This window comes from Thrips palmi, unplaced genomic scaffold (assembly GCF_012932325.1).
Source record: "Thrips palmi isolate BJ-2018 unplaced genomic scaffold, TpBJ-2018v1 HiC_scaffold_11, whole genome shotgun sequence".
In the NCBI taxonomy this organism is placed as follows: Eukaryota; Metazoa; Arthropoda; class Insecta; order Thysanoptera; family Thripidae; genus Thrips; species Thrips palmi.
In genome coordinates this window covers 7,594,460-7,613,101 of record NW_023144622.1, presented here as the reverse complement: position 1 = coordinate 7,613,101, position 18,642 = coordinate 7,594,460, and the positions used below count along the sequence as shown (strand labels likewise).

The following is an 18,642-nucleotide window of genomic DNA, read 5'->3' as shown; positions in this document are numbered from 1 at the left end:
TTACATGATAAGGCTGCCTGCGCTCCTGCGAGGTAGGCAACGTGCGGCTTCGACTCACGGCTGCCTCGTGGTTGCCTACACTGGACCCGACAGGCGCTCCGCTGCCGGATTTCAAATCGCTCTGTCTCGTAATCTTAGGGCATCTCGTAGGGGTGCAAGAGAGACAGAAGTGGGCGTACGTCACCGATGACGGGTGCGCGCGTCCGGTTCCGTTCGGCGTTCGTTCGCGTCACAAAGCAGCTGTTGGCCCGACACTCCGACGGGCCGAAAGGCAATTCGGCTGAGTCAGTGCAGGGCGGCCGCGCGTAGTCAAGGGCAGGCCAGGCCTAGCCTAGGCCGTTCCGTGTCCGCAGCGCGCGGCGCAGCATTGGGGGCGCCCCACGCCGGCCCCACGCGGGGCATGCCACGCCCCGCCACGCCCCCACGCCCCAGCACCGCGACCTTGCTGTCAGTGCGCTCTTACGCTCATTACTCTCTCCATCTCGCTCCCTCCAGTCTAGCCGCGTCTAGCCGCGTCTAGCCGGCCGCTCCAGATACCTGGGCCAGGCCGGGCCGGGCTGCCGCCACGGCTGCCACCACGGCCAGGGCCCAGGGCGGCGGGGGCGGGGCAGCGAAGGGAAGGCCACGGCAGGGCCCTGCACCGCCGCTGGAGAGACGGTCAAATCCAAAGCAAGCAAACCCCAGCCAACTTACTTAAACTCGTCATTCCGGAACTTTCCTCAAAATAACTGTTAAATAAGTCAAATATCGACTTTCCGTGCGTTATTTTGGACACTGTCATGTTCATTCCTCGTGCTTTACTCGCCCCGTGTGCTGATTACGCTTTGGTTACGCTAAACGTAAACGTTTATAGAAGGGATGAATTGAGACAAGTTATCGAGTGGATCTTTGCGTGGCACGGGCGTGGCGAGGCGGCTCCACTTCACTTCCCGCATCTCCCGCTAGCCACCGACACCTCAGTCCCCCGCCTACGCACGGCACTGCGCTGGCTGCGCATGCAAGCTGGTCGTCGTGCCTCGCGGACTCGCGACTCCCTCGCGCTGCACCTCGCCGCCACGCCGCCAGGCTATCCGGCTGCAGATCCGTGTTGAAACGCGGCGCAGTCCCACGCCCCGACTCTGCCCGACTCGGCCGGCAGGCCACGTCTCTCTCTAGGAACTTTACAACTCCTTTTGATTTACTCCCCACGATGCATTCGTCTTCCGCGCGGCATGTGTGAGTGTGAATGGCGGCCCTACATTAATTAGCCGTGCCACGGAGTTACGCGGCCGTTACGCCGCGCTGCGGTGCCAACCCAAATCAATCAGTTTCCCGGTCCAAAAGTGAACGGCGCTGGCGCGGGCTGACGCGGGCTGGCGGACACGCGCGAGGGCGTGGCGGCGTGGCGGCCCCGCGGCGCATTCCGGAACACTACTGCCCCTGTCTCTCTCGCGGCCCTGCGTCACGCTCCACGAGTGCGACAGAGAGAGAGGCGCTGTCCGGCATCGGCACTGGGCGCTGGCGGCGAGGGCCTCTCTTCAGTTACATTCACTTACACGCCGCGTTTCCTGTTGCGTCCGCCAGGAGGCAGCACGTGTACTAGGCCGCGGAATCCAGGAGAAAACACAAGGCGGTGGATGCCTGCGACTGCCGCATCCACCAAGTAGTATACACGCCCGGGGTCACCCTTCGCCATTTTGTCCACATTTCTAGACGAAAGTAGTATACAGGCCCTGGGTCGTACTGCACCATTTTGTCTACATTTCTAGACGAAAGTAGTAAACACGCCCTTGGTCGCACTGTGCCATTTTGTCTACAGTGCTACAAGTGCCAATCAATCTCTCGCAGGGCTAGGGTGCCCCATCCTGAAGGCACTGATACAAGTTGAAAACGCGCCTCCAAGTCACCCCACGTCATCTTTGCCCGTACTGTGGACGAAGAGCAGCCCGCTGATGACACTGGAGTGTTCGAAGCGCGCAGGAAGTGCTCCTGATGACATGTGCGTGACGCCAGTCGTGTCATTAGCGCTCTCTACGCGCGGGACAGAAAGCATTCGCTTTCCTCTCTAGCCTACTCATCCATCTGCTAATTCGCACTGGCCGCGCGGCACTGTGGGGAAATGGGCAACGAAAAACAACGCAAAGAAACAGAATCGATTGAGATCCGATCGGTTCGCGTTGACAGATGTTCGCTCTGCGGACCAGTCGGTCTACTTTCCAGCGACGACGGCTCCACTCAAAGCCCACTGCCGTTCGCTTCCAAGGCTTTCCGCCGCCAATTTTAGTCCAGCGATCGCGAAAAAATAACGGCCATGTGAAAGGAGAGAGACAGGTGGGCAGCCTTGGTGACGGCTCTATCGTCATGTCACTTGTATCGTCGGCGTCATCTTCGACCCGGTCCTGTCATCGGGTTCGCAAATCGCAAAAACCGCCTAATCCATCGTGACAGTCGGGTCACACTTTGCTGTCCGCGGCCCGCACATGTTTGCGCGCAGGTGAGCACACAGACACCGCAGCCGCCTCCACTGTATTTCTTCCCCGGCTGGTTTGTTCACATGGGAGCCGACGGTGTAGTACGTACTCTGCATGCAACTATTTTTAGAGCGCTATAAATCAGAGCGTTACGTACCGCCCGCTCGCTTTCCTTCATTCAGGGCATTCGGCCTCCAGCTGTCGCGCGGGGAAGGGCGGCAAAATTATGCGCCATTTTGGGAAAGGGATTTGCGAAAAGCCGTTTGCTTATTTATTTCCCTTAAATCTCTTTACTGAGAAAAAACTGTGCACCCAAATAAAAATAAACATTCCTTCTACGTGGGGAGTCGCGGCGTCCGGCTGCTAGACCGGTAGCTACCAGTTGTCCGGCGCCAGTTTGACTCCCGCCGTTGGTGTCCGACCGCGCCGCCATCATTCATCTTGGCGTACGAATTTAGTGTCCTCGTTTTACCGCGGCCCCCGTTCCCAAAGGAAGTGGCTAATCCCGAGAAGGAGACGATCTTTATGTGCGTGCTGTGAAAACCACTCTTGGTACCCGCTAAAAATATCTCACCTTTGACAAAGAAGTGCTCCAATCTATTCTTTTCACCTTTAGAGGTAATTTTTTGTAGCTCGTCGCACTTTGGATCAGCATACCTCTTCCTCCATCGAGTGGTTTCGCAGAGCAAGAAGAATGCCGCGTCGGGCCGCCGCTTGTAATAACACGTGTCGGTCTCAACGAAAGTAGTCTGGCCGCGTAATTGTGAGCATCCGATTAACGCGCGCCGCGAAAACTGATCCGGTCCGCACTAATAGGCACTTTTTGCCAGACACACCACACACACACACACACACACACAACGCTATCGTCATTAATAAAGAGAAAGGAAGAGTCCATGAGGAGCGGGTCTGTAAGCTTTTAGGCCGTTTCGGAGCTCCGGGTTCGGGACGTTTTGACGAACTACTGGACGACGGGTTCCCATACGTGATGTGCCCGGTGTTTTAGCACGTGTAGTGTAGTGTGGTCCCCGTGGGGGCTCGGAGTTGGAAGGGGGGAGTCTGGCTCACGAGACGAGGTCTGGATCGTGCAGATTCCTCCATGTGACAACCCTTGCAAGCTGCAGGCGTCATCGGGTACACTGACTGTCTCCCTTTCTCTGGTAAATCCAACAGCATTCCGAAAACCGCTAGATGACTACATGCTCACAGGACTGCAACTGGAAAAAAGTTTCTTTTTATTTCTAACATAATCCTGGAAAGTGAGAGTTTTTTCAGGATGGTCCCGGGAAAAAGGCGATTGTGGCGAAACGCATCCGAGAGGATCTGCGTGGTCCGGAAGGCCCTAAGTACCGGGCGATCATGCGGACAAGCTGTTTCTGAATGCGGCCGCCGGAGCGCGCTGCTGCAGCCAGTGCCTGCAGCCGGCGGGAGATACCGCCGGATAATGTTTAATGCAGCGAGGACTCTTGTCCCGGACTGTACCGTAATTGCCGAGGGTGACAACTGTTCCCTTTCACCGGAAGCCGTCCGGTCTAATCCGAGTGCAAGGTGCATAATGTGTCCGCAGAACGCCGTTCTGCCTCTTCGCGCCAAAAATCGCGTTTCCCACGCGTTGTCCCGCATTTCTCAACGCCGATTGCTCGGCGGAGACACCAGCGGGAAAACACACGCACACTCGCGGCGGTTTCGGCGAACGGCCGTCGTCCGATTCGTTCTGTTTTCTAATGTAGATTTTATGACTCATAATTGTGGCGGGCTGAGCACGGTAGTGGCTTAATACCAGCGCCGGCGAGCGCCAGGTTGCGGGGAGGGGGACCGAACCAGGCAGACTCGTCGTCGTCCGCCGACCGCCGCTCGGGGATGCAGTTCAGCCGAACGGGAATCTCTGCTGAACCGACCGCCGGATCTCTCACCGTGAAATTGACGGCACAAAGTAACATTTTAAGGGACTGCCAAAATTTATTCCCAAGTCTGGAATTCCCTCGACAAGAAAGATAAGCGTAGCTGGTCGGTGATTCACTAAGAACGGCGGCACACTCGCGCGCTACACCCACTGCTGGAACGCGCGGAACGTGCAACGGCGAGGAAAATTCACAGCGCCGGCGGTGCCACGCCTAGCGTCTAGCCTGGCGTCTAGCGACTGGTGCGGCTGGCGCATTACACCTCACGCTGCCCAGTCCTTTCACGAACGCCGTAACTACACTGGCAGTGCACCGCCAACCTTGACGTCGTTTTCCCACCGACCAGTTTGATTTGCATTTTCGATAATCCTCCGGCCAGCGTCACCAGGGGTGTCCGGGGGCTCATGGGGAGGGTGCCCCGTGGTTTTGGCAATCCCTCGGGGCGGCCATATTGACGTGAAGCAACAGCCCGAGCATTAGGCTGAGGCTATTTGGTTCACCGTCGTACCTCTGGAGTGGGACTGGACAACCGCGCGTCGTGTTGAGCAAACCTCAGGTGAATTTGCTGGCCAGGAACGCGGGCTAAACATCCTACTTAACAGTCCGCGGGAGCTCCAGAAGAACGACTCCAGGATTTCGCTAACCAGCTCTGGGCCAGTGTGCCGACAGTGTCCCAAAGGTTCGCCAACAGTGTCCAGAAGGTACGCCAACAGTGTCCCGAAGGCAGGCGCGACACTCAGCGGGACAAAAGTGCGCGTGCTTCGCGCGGGAACAATTGAATCCCCTTTTCCAGTTTAGTCGGTTCACTTTGGCGTCGTTCGGCGCCGAAGGCATGAGCATTGCCGCCTGCCGTAGAGGCGCCGGAGGAACAGAACTGGCAGGTTCGCCTTGGCGGCTCCTTGGGTCACTTCACTGAAGTCACTTCGCTCCGGACCGAATGCGGAGACCACAGCCGGCGAGGAGTTCGCTCCGTGCATTAGTGCTGAGAAGTTTATTATCCTTTTTAAAAGATTCCTTCACGAAACCGGCCCGTTGCACACTCGCGTTCATTCAAAAGTGAAAATACCTTGTAAAAATGTGCGCTTTGCCCGTTCGCCTTCAAACGTTATGGTTTCTTTGTTTATTTGCATTAGCACATGGGAAATACGGGTGGGTAGAGAGGTCGGCGTAGTGCGATCATAATTCACATTCGTTTCTACCATCGTTCACTTTTGGAAAAGTGAGCATAGAATGAGATTCTACGTATGTTTCATCACCTTTAAGAAATTATAAGTTAATGATAACTAATTTTCTAGCTTTTCTACCACACCGGATGATGTGGAACGCCATTGCCCGCTCTCCTGGGCTCGGAAAAGCGCGCAGTCCAGTGGAGGGAGTTGGACTGCCGAAATATGCACTTGAGTGTCCGCTCGGTCCGGGTATCTTTTTTTACCTATTTACTGCTACCCATTATTTTTGGCCTCGTCACTGGCGGAAGCTGTCAAAGAAGGCGACTTTTGAAACTCACACGACGCGGGACTAATGCGAGGCAACAATTAAAACGGGTTGAATAATGCACAAGTGGTGGTTATTGATTTCCTCCAATGCCATTCAGTTCTGAGTATCACATTAATTGAATGCTTTTAGAAAAAGAGAAGAAAAAAGATTCTGCTCGCCGTTTATAATCTTTGTCGTCCACGGCCGGCAATAATGACAGCTTGGCAAAAATGAGAAGGCACTGCCAGCGCGAACACCTTGGCGAAGGCGTCGACTTGATTCGGTGCGAATGTGAATGTGAATGCGAGTGCCGCCTCATTTGAATGGCCGCCGCGCGATTCACATTCGATTTGAGCGGCTGCCAAAACGGAGGGCAGGCGGGCAGGGCGGCCGTGCGGCGAATGGGCGTGTTTGTCGCGTGCGACCGGCAGCGCGGCGGCATTCCGAGGAGTGGTTTCTTCGCCGCTGTCTCACTTGCACTCGTGAGGTGACGCGTGGGGTTACGAGAGAGGCAGAGCGACGGAGAGAGGCTTCGGAACCGCTCGGCAGAACTGGCAGCGTGTGACGCGGCGCATGGCGCGTCCCGCCTGGAGCGTCCAGCCTGGAGAGTTCAGCCTGGAGAGTCCAACCTGGAGAGTCCAGCCTGGAGAGTCCAGCCTGGAGAGTCCAGCCTGGAGCGTCCAGCCTGGAGAGTCCAACCTGGAGAGTCCAGCCTGGAGCGTCCAGCCTGGAGAGTCCAGCCTGGAGAGTCCAGCCTGGAGCGTCCAGCCTGGAGCGTCCAGCCTGGAGAGTCCAGCCTGGAGCGTCCAGCCTGGAGAGTCCAGCCTGGAGAGTCCAGCCTGGAGAGTCCAGCCGGGAGCGTCCAGCCTGGAGAGTCCAGCCTGTGGCGTCCTGCGCCGTCCTGCGCCCTTCCCCAGCGAAATTAGTCTGGCTTGCCTTGCCGAGAGGAGGAAGCGGCTCGTCTCGTCCTCCTGTCCGCTCTCGTTGCCGCGCGTTTTAGTCTACTCTGGAAAGCACCACCGGGTGGATTCTCCGTAAACCTCTGACTGACACACTCACTCACACACACTCGCACTCTCCCTCACACGACGCCGGCACTCCTCTCACATTCACACTCGCCACTCACGCACACACTCTCGCCCGCCTACATTTATGCGACGAGGGACGACGCCTTGCGCAACCCGCCGTGGACGGGGTGGTGACTTCCTCCAGGGTTTGCCAGACGAAGCGGCGCGGAGTTTGCGAGTGGCGGCGAGCGACGCGCGCGAAGACGCGGAGATCGTGACAGATCTAAGGAAGTGGCCGCGCTCGCTGGAGGTGCGGGGAGGACATTTTGGCGTGTGCGGTCGCCCAGGGAGAGTGCTTGTGTACGTGTGTGAGTGTAAAAGTGCGACTTCCTGTTTCGCCCGCTAAGTACTATTAACGGCTGATTTGAAACGACCGGGAAAGAAGGGAACGATCTGCTTTTATGGTCCCCACATGCACGGTGTGAAGAACTGCTAGTCACTGCCCGCTACGTGCTAAAAAAGTAAAACTGGGATTTGCCGCGAAAATCTGGGACTAGCCGGAAAAAGGTTTACCTGTTTTTTTCGACTCAATGTTCTTGTTGTTGTTTTGGAACTGATCCTTGAGGTGTAGTTGTTGTTTGTGTTTGGCTAGTCGCAGAGTAATGAGGGTGATCTCACTTACGGTTAAGGGGATCGGGTTTGGTGAGCACCGCACCCCACGTGCAAATTGAAATGCAAATGTGCATCGGCAGGTGTTGCAGTGGGTCAGTCGCTATGCCAGTAGGCCGAAAAGTGGTTGGGTTTACAGTGCAAGTGCAAACTTGGGATAGAAATAGTCTCGTTGTAGAACACTGGTGAAAAAAGTCAGGTTAGTGGGTCAGGGAGAAAGATATTGCCTGTTCTTCAATGGTCTCTCTCTCCTTCACTCTCAGATTCCAACTGTTTGACCGCACATGGCCCCATGGGCGAAAAAAGGCGACAAGTGATTGGTTGTTTGGACATGTCCAAGGACGCTTTCCCTCTCTCTCTCTCTCTCTCTCTCTCTCTGACCCGACATGCATTCTGGCAAACTCCCAAAACGACGCAGGAATAGAAAAAGAAGGTGTAGCGAGCCTGCTACATCCCACGATCTAGTCTTGGCAAACACTCGGACAGCAGCCGAAGCGTCCCGTCCGTGAGTGGGAAGGCTTTCGATTTTGAAGAGAGCGCCAGAGACTAGGACCTTGGTAGGATATTTAGAACTACTTGCTGCCTTATCATGTTTGTAACTTCACGGAGAACCAAGCATCCCATTCTTGTGGAATTTCAAAGCTTTTATACAAGGCTTCCTTATTCACATTGGTTTTGCACCTTTTCCCTTAACTTTCACATTATATTTCCATCATAAAAGAAAAGTTTCTTTCTTTCCAAAAGATAACAATAATTTTGTAATGTGTTCCCTTTTTTTTATGGGTGGAGGGAACCTGTGACTGGGTCAGCCGCGAAGTGCAATTGGATATTTGGCACGCGGCCCCCACGTGGGGCTCCGCGGGGCCCTCCCACGTGGGCACGCCTCGCTGCACTCACTCGAGCCGGGCCCCACCTGTGGTCTGTCTGCCGTTTACCTCGACGGCGGGGCCCCGCCGGGGCAGGTCGACGCCCCACCGCGGCCAGTCTAGACTAGATAGGGGCTCGCCACTGGACACACCCTCCTGCCTTGACACACCGCCACGCGCACCTGCACACACACACACACACAGAGCATGTGTGTTGGGCACGCACGCGGAGGTCTCTGCCAATAACGGCACTGCAGGCCAGGTGCGGCAGAAACACTCCCTGCACTACTCGCCGTCCAGGCCGAACAGTGCTTTCGTCGCCCCGTCGTTGTCGCACTCGGGGCCGTCCCGTGTGGGTGCGAGAGAGACAGAGGCGGGCCAGGCGGCATCCTGGTCAGTGCACTCCAAGTGCTTGCACGTCGTAGGGCGATGCGTCCAGGCCGTCCGGGCCAACGGGGACGGCCCGCGGTGGTCTTCCTCAAACGCCGGGAAAGTCTGGCTGGCCCTGTTAAACGATGCGAGATGGCAATGAATGGATGAATCATTGAAATACGGTGGGGATGGATGAATACAAATGAATGGCTTTCAATACCCGAGTGAATTAACGCCAACATTTGAACGAATGCATGACTGGAGTACAGATGAATCGAATGAATGCATGCGGCTTGCAGGAAGGAATCGACAAATGTGAATTAATAAACGAACGCGAATGAGTGAATGAAAGCAGAATGAATGAACAGGACGAATGAATTCAATGAGTGAATGAATTGACTGACTGACTGAACGAATGAAATAATACGAAAGACTGAATGAACACGAATGCATGAAGGGGCCGGAGACTTCCACGCACGGCACAGCCCGAGCGCTCTCCGGCGGCGAGTGCCGAGCGGCGGCCGCTGACTGCCTGCCTCTGCGGTGGCCACCCTGAAACTTTTCTCTCATGGCACCTTTTCCCCACGTTACAAAGTACTGCACTAAAGCGCGAAGGCAGTGCCGCCGCGACACAGTACTTACATGTTGCTGAGTGGCTGACGTAACCGTTCCAACCGTTCCGCGTAACTAGTTCTCATCTCGCTCCGCAAAGCGCCGGCAAAGCCAAGCCTCGCGTCATTCGGTAAGCTCTGACTTTTGCCAGTGCAGGGAGCCCCTCACCAACTCGCCAGGTTTATCCGTTGTATCTTTGCGTTTGTCTGTCCTTTTCGGTTCTTCTGCGGACTGGTGTCCTTGCTCGGAGAGAGAAGAGATAAAAGATGAAAAGTAGTGGCCCGGGCGCCGAAACGCCGCGTTACGTCCGCCTTGTCCATTTTCCCAGCAGCATGCATGCTATGGATGGCAGTGTGGTTGCGCAAGCTGCTCCACATTTCCCGGGCCCTATTTCCCCTTTTTGTGGAAACCGGCCGTAGGGGCGAAACTACGCCGCTGATGCTAATGGCGAATTTGAAATAACCCCGACACAGTCGGCCGAAATCGAGGCCAGCGTCACTCTGGTGCAACGTGGGCCAGCCAAGGGCCAGCTCTGCTTCCTAAGCGTAGCCGAAGGATGCGAAACGCAAACAGGCCCTCAAGCTTAGGTGGGGTGTCGACAACGTCCGCTCGCTTGCGCGGAAGTTTGTTTTTTGAAGCAAGGAACACTGGCAAAGTTAAAGGGCCTTTCGTCCCGTAAGCCTTCTGCCCCTGCAAGTGAGCTAAAAGCGCTAGCTTGTCCCTTAGGCCCGCCGATTGGCAAGCAGCTTCCACGGCCAGCCGATGGACCGTGGACGGCAGGCAGCCCACCGCCCGCAACGAAAGGCGGCCGTGCCCACACTGTGGGCCTGGCCGGGCTGGCAGTGTAGGCACAGCGCGGTGCAGGTGCGAGCACCCCGATTGCGTGCGTGGATGCGTGCGGCACGCGGGGGGCTCGCCGGGGCGGAAACACGTCAGCGGCGTCTGCGGCACGGAGACGAGGGCGAGTCTGGACCACACCCCCGCCCGAAGTGCCTTCGGACGGGTTCGGGTCCTCGCCCAGTTCGGCGCCGCGGTCGGCGGCTCAGCCGCTCGCGCCGCTCCTTGGCGGCGGGTGGGGTCCGGCAGCTAGCCCCCCCCCCCCTCCCCGCCGCAGAGAAAGGCACTCCCCCCTCCCGCGGGGCGGGGCGGGGCGCGGGGCCCAGAGAAAGGAACTCGGCCCTGTGCAGGCTGCTGGCGCGCTGCTGCAGCCCCCGGCCCGGGCCCCGCTGCGGGCCCCGCTGGCTCTGGCGGCGCTGGAAGGGACGGGACGGCCCGGCGGCCAGGCTAAGGGGAGGCCGGCCCCCGCCGCAGCCCGCCGCCCCGGACCGGAGAAACTTGCGCGCCAGACAGTCCACGCTGTGCAGCGCAGTCCACCGCAGTGCGCGCGCCGAGCCACAGCGCGCCGAGCCCCAGCGCGACCCGCATGCTGTCGTGAACCGAGTAGCGCGCGTGTCCCGATCCGAGCGTCGAGTCCGACGACGCCGAGTGCAACATCTGTGAATACCGTAGCCATGCGCGCTGTGTTGCTGGCGCTATGCGCCGTGGTGGTCGTAGCGAGCGCCGTCTCGCCGACGCCCGCCTCCACCAGCCCCAAGACCAAGCTCAAGAAGCGAAAAGGTTAGTCAGTGCACGAGGATTACCGTGGGATACGGCAAGAGGACTTCGGCCAAGACACCGCACCTGCAGCCCTGCTCGCCGACAAGCTGGACGCCGTCACGGTCGGGGTCGCCGTCGTGGACCTGGGCGGACTGTGTTCTGGGGGACCTCTTGGAGGCTGTGCACTGCAGGCGTCTCGGTTCGAGGAGGACCACGTCTTGGAAACGCCTCAAGGCGGCCATGCCGCCTGCCGAGCGATTCAGGCTGTCTCTCTCGCACCCTCATGGAGGACCCCACGAGTGCGAGAGAGACGGAGGGACGTCACGACTCGTCTGAACCCAAGCTTGGGGCAGGAATCAGTAATTGACGAGAGGCCAAGCTGACACTGGGACGGAAAGCAATTGCTGGAAAACAGCCTGTGACCCTTCGGGTTCACATTTTGGGCGGCGACTGCACTGTCATAGTTCCTGGGCGTCACTTCATACCAATTTAAGGGCTGATTTTCCTTACGAGAATGTCATCAAACCCGTTGAGATGACGTCATCTCAAAAATTATTGGAGTTGGTGAAAAGTCATCGTGAATATGTGATAAATTGTCATAATTTTTCAAGAAATGAACATGTCACCCACGGTAGATTTTATCATAAAGTGACCCTCTGCCAGCATACTTCGTGCTGCCCCAGTTTGCAGCGGGGCACAAGTGCAGCGGTCCGTCTGGCTGCGGCCGAGTGGCGTGCGGTGCAGTGGCGTGGCGGAGGGAACGCCCAGCGCAGTCATCCGCAGCGGGAAATGACGTCAAAATACGGCTGCCCGTAAAACCGTGAAACTAGTTGACGTCACCGAGGTGGTGACCGTTAGTTACTCCGTCACAGCATGGGAAGGAAAATCGGGGAGGGCCACTGTAAAATGAATCCAAGTCAAATCGACTGGTTGATTTTCTTCGTAAAAAAATACTGTTGAGCAAGAAAGTGCGCTGTGAATTATGAATTTTTGGCTAACGCGATGTACTCAGTCGAAAGAATAGAAACTAAATGCTTTAAAGTTCACTGTCCGGATTGCGGGCCGCTGTGGTTCCCCGTGGCAGTCGCGAAGACGTCCCTCTTTCCCCAAACGCCCGCCGAGTTTACAGTGGCGCAGGAAAGGCGGCGAGTGATTTATAAAAGCCCCTTGTGGCCGGGCAGGCCGCTTATCGCCATCGAGTGAAAGGGAAGGACCCAGTCGGATGCGGCGCTACCGTGCCACCGTTTACCTTTTCGGCAAGGCTGGCTGGCTGCTCGGGCTGCCGGCGAGACGCCTAATTCGGTCCCGTTGACGCCATTCAAGAGCCCGCCGCCGTTCTCCAGCGAGTCCAGCGCCTCTGGAAAGCCAGCCGCCTGGAAAAGCACGCGCTGGAAAGGGGTGGGGGTGTCTGGACTTGATCACGCGTCCGTAACACTCGAAAAATTCCGTCAAGTACTATTTTGTTTCCTTCCGAAAAAAAAAGTTATATTATAATGCAGATCTAATTTCCTTTTTAAAGGCCCGAGTCTTGGTATTATAAGTCGCTGTGTCTTTTCACATCGTGCTGTTCTCTCCTGCTAAAAAGGAGGAGGCTGCGGCCTCTGGAATCCCAACGGAGTGTCTCGAATAAACTGTGACTGCTTCCCTTTCGTCAGATTGGCTCCCTGATTGCAGTCCAAAGGGCAGCGCCGCGTCAAGGGCCGCCAAGGACGTCGAGCCAAAGTGGCCCTAAGGACCACGGAATGGGGCCGCCGGCCCTTTAGGTTAGGTTAGGCCGGGGTGAAGGTCGGGCCAGGCCCTGCTGGTTCCGGGGCGGGCACGTTCTGCCCGTTGCGTCAGCGAGGGTGACTAGGAATTCGCGGTGGCTGCCTTGCTGACAGATGCTGGCTGACCTATTACCAGCTGTCTCTTGCTTGTCTTGTCTCCGACGCCGCACGACAAGGCTGGGTGCTGTTCCTGCAGCCCACTGCGGGAGTTTTCGCGCTGCTGGGGGAATTTACGCGCATCTGCAGGGAGTTTGACGCACTGCTGAAGTGGCGGTCGCAGTGGCGCGGCCCGCTGTGCGGGAAACTTCCCTCGGCCGGCGGGAAATTTCTCGGCCGCGATGCTTCTGGGCGTGACGGGGTTTCCCCACGGGGACACTGTCCGAGGGCCGAACGGGCCGCCGCGGTCACGCTGGTCAGTGTACTAACGCCCCCCCCCCTCTCCCTCTGCCCGCGCCACAACAAGAGACATGTGGCGAAACCACGGGCAGGTCGTGCTGTATCACACGGTGCAGGGCACTACAGGAAAAGGGGGACAGAATGTCCATGACAAAGAACATCGCGAACCTGCATCAGCAGATTTGATCCTATCCTAATCGCGCCCTTCGTTCCTATCGGCGGTAAATGGCTTTGTCCATCCCTTGCGGTCAGCGCGCGTAAAAAGTGAAACCAGCTTCACACACACCCACAAACACACAACACACACACACACATGCATACACACGTACACTTGAACATGACAGATCCGGTTCTTTGGACTTCCATTTCTAGGCATGGCCGCCGCGGCCGCCCCGCCTTGCTGGAGTTGATTCGGACCTGAGGATGCAGTGCAGTGCAGTGGCGGCCACCTCGGCGTGGTCATTAGGGAGCGGGGAACAGCCATAAATGGCGATGGGCAAAATCTCAGCTTTCTGGTAACTCAAGACAGGACGATTGCCGCTTAGTCCTGGACCTGAAACGGAGGCTAAAAGCAAATCTTTGCCCTTGAAAGTAGGCGCTACTTTGACCCCTGCCTCTAGCCATGAGATTAGGGCTAATCTCATGGTCTAGCTAACCACCACTAGAAGAAACCCCAGACTACCCCTTTCTAAACAGATTGATAAATTTTTCATCACTCTAAAATAATGACAAATCCATGAAAAAATTGATGGCGTTCCAGCAAATCTCCTGTACTTACTGCAGAGGCGTGCCAACGGTGTCGTCAACTCCATTGATGACATTCTTGCAATGGAAATTAGCCTCCCCGTTGTCCTCGAGCGACGACCGAAATTTTCACGCTGCAGTGCCCTCGGTGGGACTGGCGGCTCCCCTTCAAGAAAATGCACTCGGTGTTTGCAGTGGCTCCAGGTTAAGTTGATCTAATTAGTGGCGAGGCCTAGGCCTTGCATTGTGCTCCCTCGGCTGTCACTAAACGCTCAGCGCGCGTCCATCAGTGGTGTCGACTTGCCACACTTTTTTCCCCCTTCTTCATTATTTTTATCTTTATTTACTTGTTGTTGTTGTTGTTGTTAAACAAAGGTAATAATAATTTCCGGAGTGACGGAGAAAGAGCGACTGGAGCCGATCAAGGTCTGGTCTGGCTCGGCCACAGCCGGGTTCCTGATAGTGAGAGGGTTACTCATACACTGCTCTGACTCACGGCACCACATACAGTGCCCCGCCTGAGGTGAACACATCGGCGCCACCGCCGCGGTTCGCGATCGAGAGAGGGAGAGAGAGAGAGAGAGAGAGAGAGAGAACGGCCGGAACAGATTCGATGGCATTTTACGGGCATAGGGCGTCCCTAATGATTGCCAGTGACGCCGCAAAGGTTGGCGAACACGTGTCGAAACGGGGGAGGGCGTGGAATCAAAACGGACTCTCCGAAGGAAAGAGAGAGGAGAGAGAGAGAGAGAGAGAGAGAGGAGAGAGAGAGAAGGTGGAGGCGGCCAAAAGCTGCGCTTTACGTTCTATTCTTCGCCGAGACAAAGGTCAGGGCTCGGCTTGCCTTTATTAAGCCCTGCCTGCTAATTAAGCAGTTGCGGTTTCTGTCCGGCGTGCGGCCCGTGCGGCCACTTAGGCTGCACTTGCACCACCGAACCGCGCCCAGCCCTAGCCTAGCCTGCTCCTCTCCCGGTCTTATCTCGATAAAAATGGCTGCATCGTAAAACGGACACATCCGGGACGGACGGCGCCGCACAGTGGGCCAGAAGACCGGTGGAGGCGGTCAAAACCCCGGACGCGTTTTGAGCTCCAGAGTCGCTAAATGGGTCTCGAACCGAGCGTGTGACCCCACCAATGGATTGCTCTCCGAACGAGGAATCCATTGGTGGGGTCACACGCTCGGTTCGAGTCCCATGTAGCGACTCTGGAGCTCAACACGCGTTTAGTGTTTTGTCCGCCTCCGCCGGTCTTCTGGCCCACTGTGCGTCGCGTGGCGTCCGGCAAGCCCCTCCTCTCCTCCCTCTCACTCTCATTCTCGTCCTGCCGATCGTGGCGTCGCTCTGTCTCTCTCGCACCTCTGCGGGACGCCCCGTGAGTGCGAGAGAGACGAGTGGCTGGAGCGCCTGGCAGGGCGGGCCTGCCCGCCACGCACCGGCGTACTGCGGGATTGCCTACCGTCGACTTCGCAGGGGCTTCGCGCGTCGGCCTTAAAAAAAAAAGGTTGTTGTTTTCCAGGCCTACCAAAAATCTTTAGTGTTAATTTTTTTAACGTGAACAAACAGCTTGCTGTCACAAATCTATTTGTTTTGTTACAGTGAAAAAAAAATGTTTTGAAAAAAAAATTAGTGAGTGGGTCTACATTTATTTTTGCGATTGGCAGCTGAATTCAATTCCCGAAACTCCTCGCCCTTCCTCGGAGTCACGAGTTCCCCTCGCCGCCACACACTGTCGCAACGCAGTTATTGTCTATTCTCCCTTTTCGGCTCTCGCGCGCGCCGTTCGGGTTCGGACAATTAAACCAAACCGAGGGCGGATAATAAAAAAAACGGACGGGATGGCCGCCGACGGCGTGTTCCCAGCGCGTTTCGGGATTCGCAGTGGACCGTGGGAGCCGTGCCGTGCCCTACAGTGGCGTGCCGTTTTCGAGTGCCGCTGCTTCGCTGCTCCTATCGGCAATGTGTCGCAAGGCGGCCGCGACGCATGCTCACTGTAAAGTGTTGATAATGGGAGGCACTCTAGGCCGGGTCAGGTTACAGAACGGTACAGAACGCCCTACCCCGCCCCGCCCGGCCCGGCGAGGCGTGGTGGACCGTTCAAGGCGGCGGGGCGGGGCGGGGTGGGGCGGGGCGTTCCCAGGGCCGGCAACTGCAAATTGTCGCGCAAGCAAAATAATGCACTTACATTTCCAGTGCCCCAGTGCCCGTGTGGCGTGGTGCACGAGTGCTGACGAGGACGTGCGGGAATGGACTCACGCACACGCTGTAGGAAATTGTCACACTCGTAAAAAACAACAACAACAAAAACTAATCTCTGCAGTGTTCGAACTTTAATGTGCCGGAGTCAATTTACCACCCTTGTATCGACCTTTTTTTTTCAATTTTTACTCCAGCTATTCACGACAGTGGCGTCCAGCGGGCGACTTACTTGGCAGTGCCGCGACGTGCCAGTTGTTTTCGGACCTTGGTATTCCTATTCAAATTGCGCGCTGGCGGCCTGGCGGGGCGTCGCCATGGCGTCGCGCCGTGGGGTTCGTCTGCTAGCGGCTCTGCTCCTTGCTCGCCTTATGCAGTCGGCCTTGGCTAACCTTGCCGGCCGGCCGGTCGGGCCTTGCAGACCGCTTGCACTTTCAGCGCTCTGGTTTCTATTTTCGCCGCACTCTCGCTTCCTCGACGCCGCGCCGTCCCGCCTGCACACGAGAGCCGTTTTTCGTCGCTCTGTCTCTCTCGCACCCACACGAGGCGCCCCGTGAGTGCGAGAGAGACAGACAGTCTTGCCGGAGTCGCACGGCACGTTCTTTTCCAAAAGCACTGCCAGCTGATTGTTGTTTTTTTTTTTCGCGCATGTCGTTTTCTAAGCGCACGTATCCCCAACGCCCTTTGGATTTTTTTGTAGGGAACCGGATGCAGAAAGGCTCTGCATACGTAGAGGCGCCCCTCCAGCGCCCATTCGACCATTAGGGCCGTACACAAATAACGTCACGCGTTTTTAGAACATTTTGACCCCTCCCCCCCTCTCGTCACATTTTGTCACATCCAGCTGAACCCCCTCCCCCCTTCCCCCTTGTGACGTTATTTATGGGAATTAGAAGAAAACCAATGCTAGCTGTCAAGAATTTGAATTTCATTAGAATTTTGACTTAAGCAAAAAATTGCAGGGTTCAAATAAAGTTTAATATTTTTCTGGCAGAGCGCACGGGTGCAGTGCAGTAGCGTAGCGCCGTCGTTTGCGGAAAAAAGGGGACTTCATAGGGTTTTTTAAAAAAATAACGTCACAAGGGCTCGACACCAAGGCCGGAATCGGGTCTCGTTGGCCGCTGCGCTGCCCCCCTCGGGGGGCGGGGGAACTTCGGTTCGGCTCGCCGAGCAGCTTGGCCATACCCGTCCCCACCCCAGAGACTCGTGCATGTAACGGGGGTCGTTGGCCGCTGGGGTGAGGGGGGGGGAAGGGGTGACGGATTTTGGCTAGGCCGAGCGAGGCGACGAGCCAGACGGCCGGCGGCGGCCGGCGGCGGCCGCTTCCCGCACCGAGGGGGCTGGCGGCTGTGCCCGGCTTGCGTTCCAAGCGACAAGGTTCCTGTCGCACAGCAGGGGGTGTCGGACCTCTCTGTTCGGGGGACTCCTTCGGACGCACTCAGTGGCTGCTTGCTGTTGGGTTGACCGGCGCCGGCGAGCGCGGCTCGCCAGCCGGGGTCCGTCGTCTGCCGTGCCTCTGGTGATCTGGCCAACGGGGGCCCCTTGGCGATCGGACGCGTTCGGCCACCCGGTAACCTTCGGAGCTCGGTACCGCCGTTGGCTTTTCGGACCTCTCTCTCGCACAGTGTCGCTGCGGCGGAGGCGAGCTACGGGGTTCCCAAGGGTCCCGTTTCCGGCCTCTGCTCGACACCCCCCTCCCCCTCGCACATTCATCACGTCCTGGCCAACCCCCACCCCCTCTAAAAGCGTGAGTTATTTGTGCCGGCCCCTTACCCGTGTCCGGCAGGGCAGGGCAGGAATGCTGTTGAAAGACGATCACTTTCGACAGCAGTGCGGCGACACTGGACCTGGACACGGCCGGCTGGGCCGCCCGGACCGCTCTATTTACCCCGCGGGGGGGGGGGGGGGGGCATGGCGCCCGGCAATACACACAGCACTTACCATACTTCTGCCACATGACGACACGGCGGAGCGCAACTTCCGCGCAGGGTCTTTTTTCTTTTTCGGCGTTCTCTCCCCGTCGTCGTCGGCAGCACCGTTGCGATCGGCAGGTGCGCCGCGATGTGCGCACGCCGCGGACGTCTGTCTCTCTCGCACTCGCGGTGGCGCCCCGTGCGGCAGCGAGAGAGACAGACTCTCGGAATGAACGGCCGGGATCGCGTTTCCATTTCATTGTTTCCTCCCGGCCGTAAAGACACCGGATTGTTAGTTCCAATCGCCGAGACCGTTGCAGCCCAGCCCCGCACTACGCGACTCCTAAAACGCATTCCAACATGAAACTTTCTTAAAAATTTCTTTTACTTCTCATAATCTTTGGTTTAAAAACCTCAACTATATTTTTGGGGGAGGGGGGAATTTCACGGCTGTCTCACCCACATACACACCTACATACACCTACACTGACACACACACACACACACACACACACAGCGAGTAGGAAAACCGAGGGAGAAATCCCTCGCGTAAAAGTCGGGTCACCGATTCCTAGTATTACGCGTAATAGAAGCGAATGCCAATTTTTTTAAAATTTCCCCTATTTAGGATCCGATTTTAGCCTAAATTTGGAGTTTTTCGGGCTTAATAAGCCTTTTGTAA

At 57.0% G+C, this 18,642-nt stretch overlaps 1 protein-coding gene across 1 annotated transcript in view; it reads left to right on the top strand.

Annotated features, from left to right (window-relative positions):
- The first annotated feature begins 10,721 nt into the window (after positions 1-10,721).
- Positions 10,722-18,642, top strand: part of LOC117639576 (laccase-5) — a 45,136-nt gene continuing 37,215 nt past the window's right edge. The window contains exon 1 of the mRNA XM_034375390.1: positions 10,722-10,970. Coding sequence (XP_034231281.1) covers positions 10,865-10,970 — 106 coding nt within the window. The 5' untranslated portion in view covers positions 10,722-10,864. The remainder of the gene's footprint in view (positions 10,971-18,642) is intronic.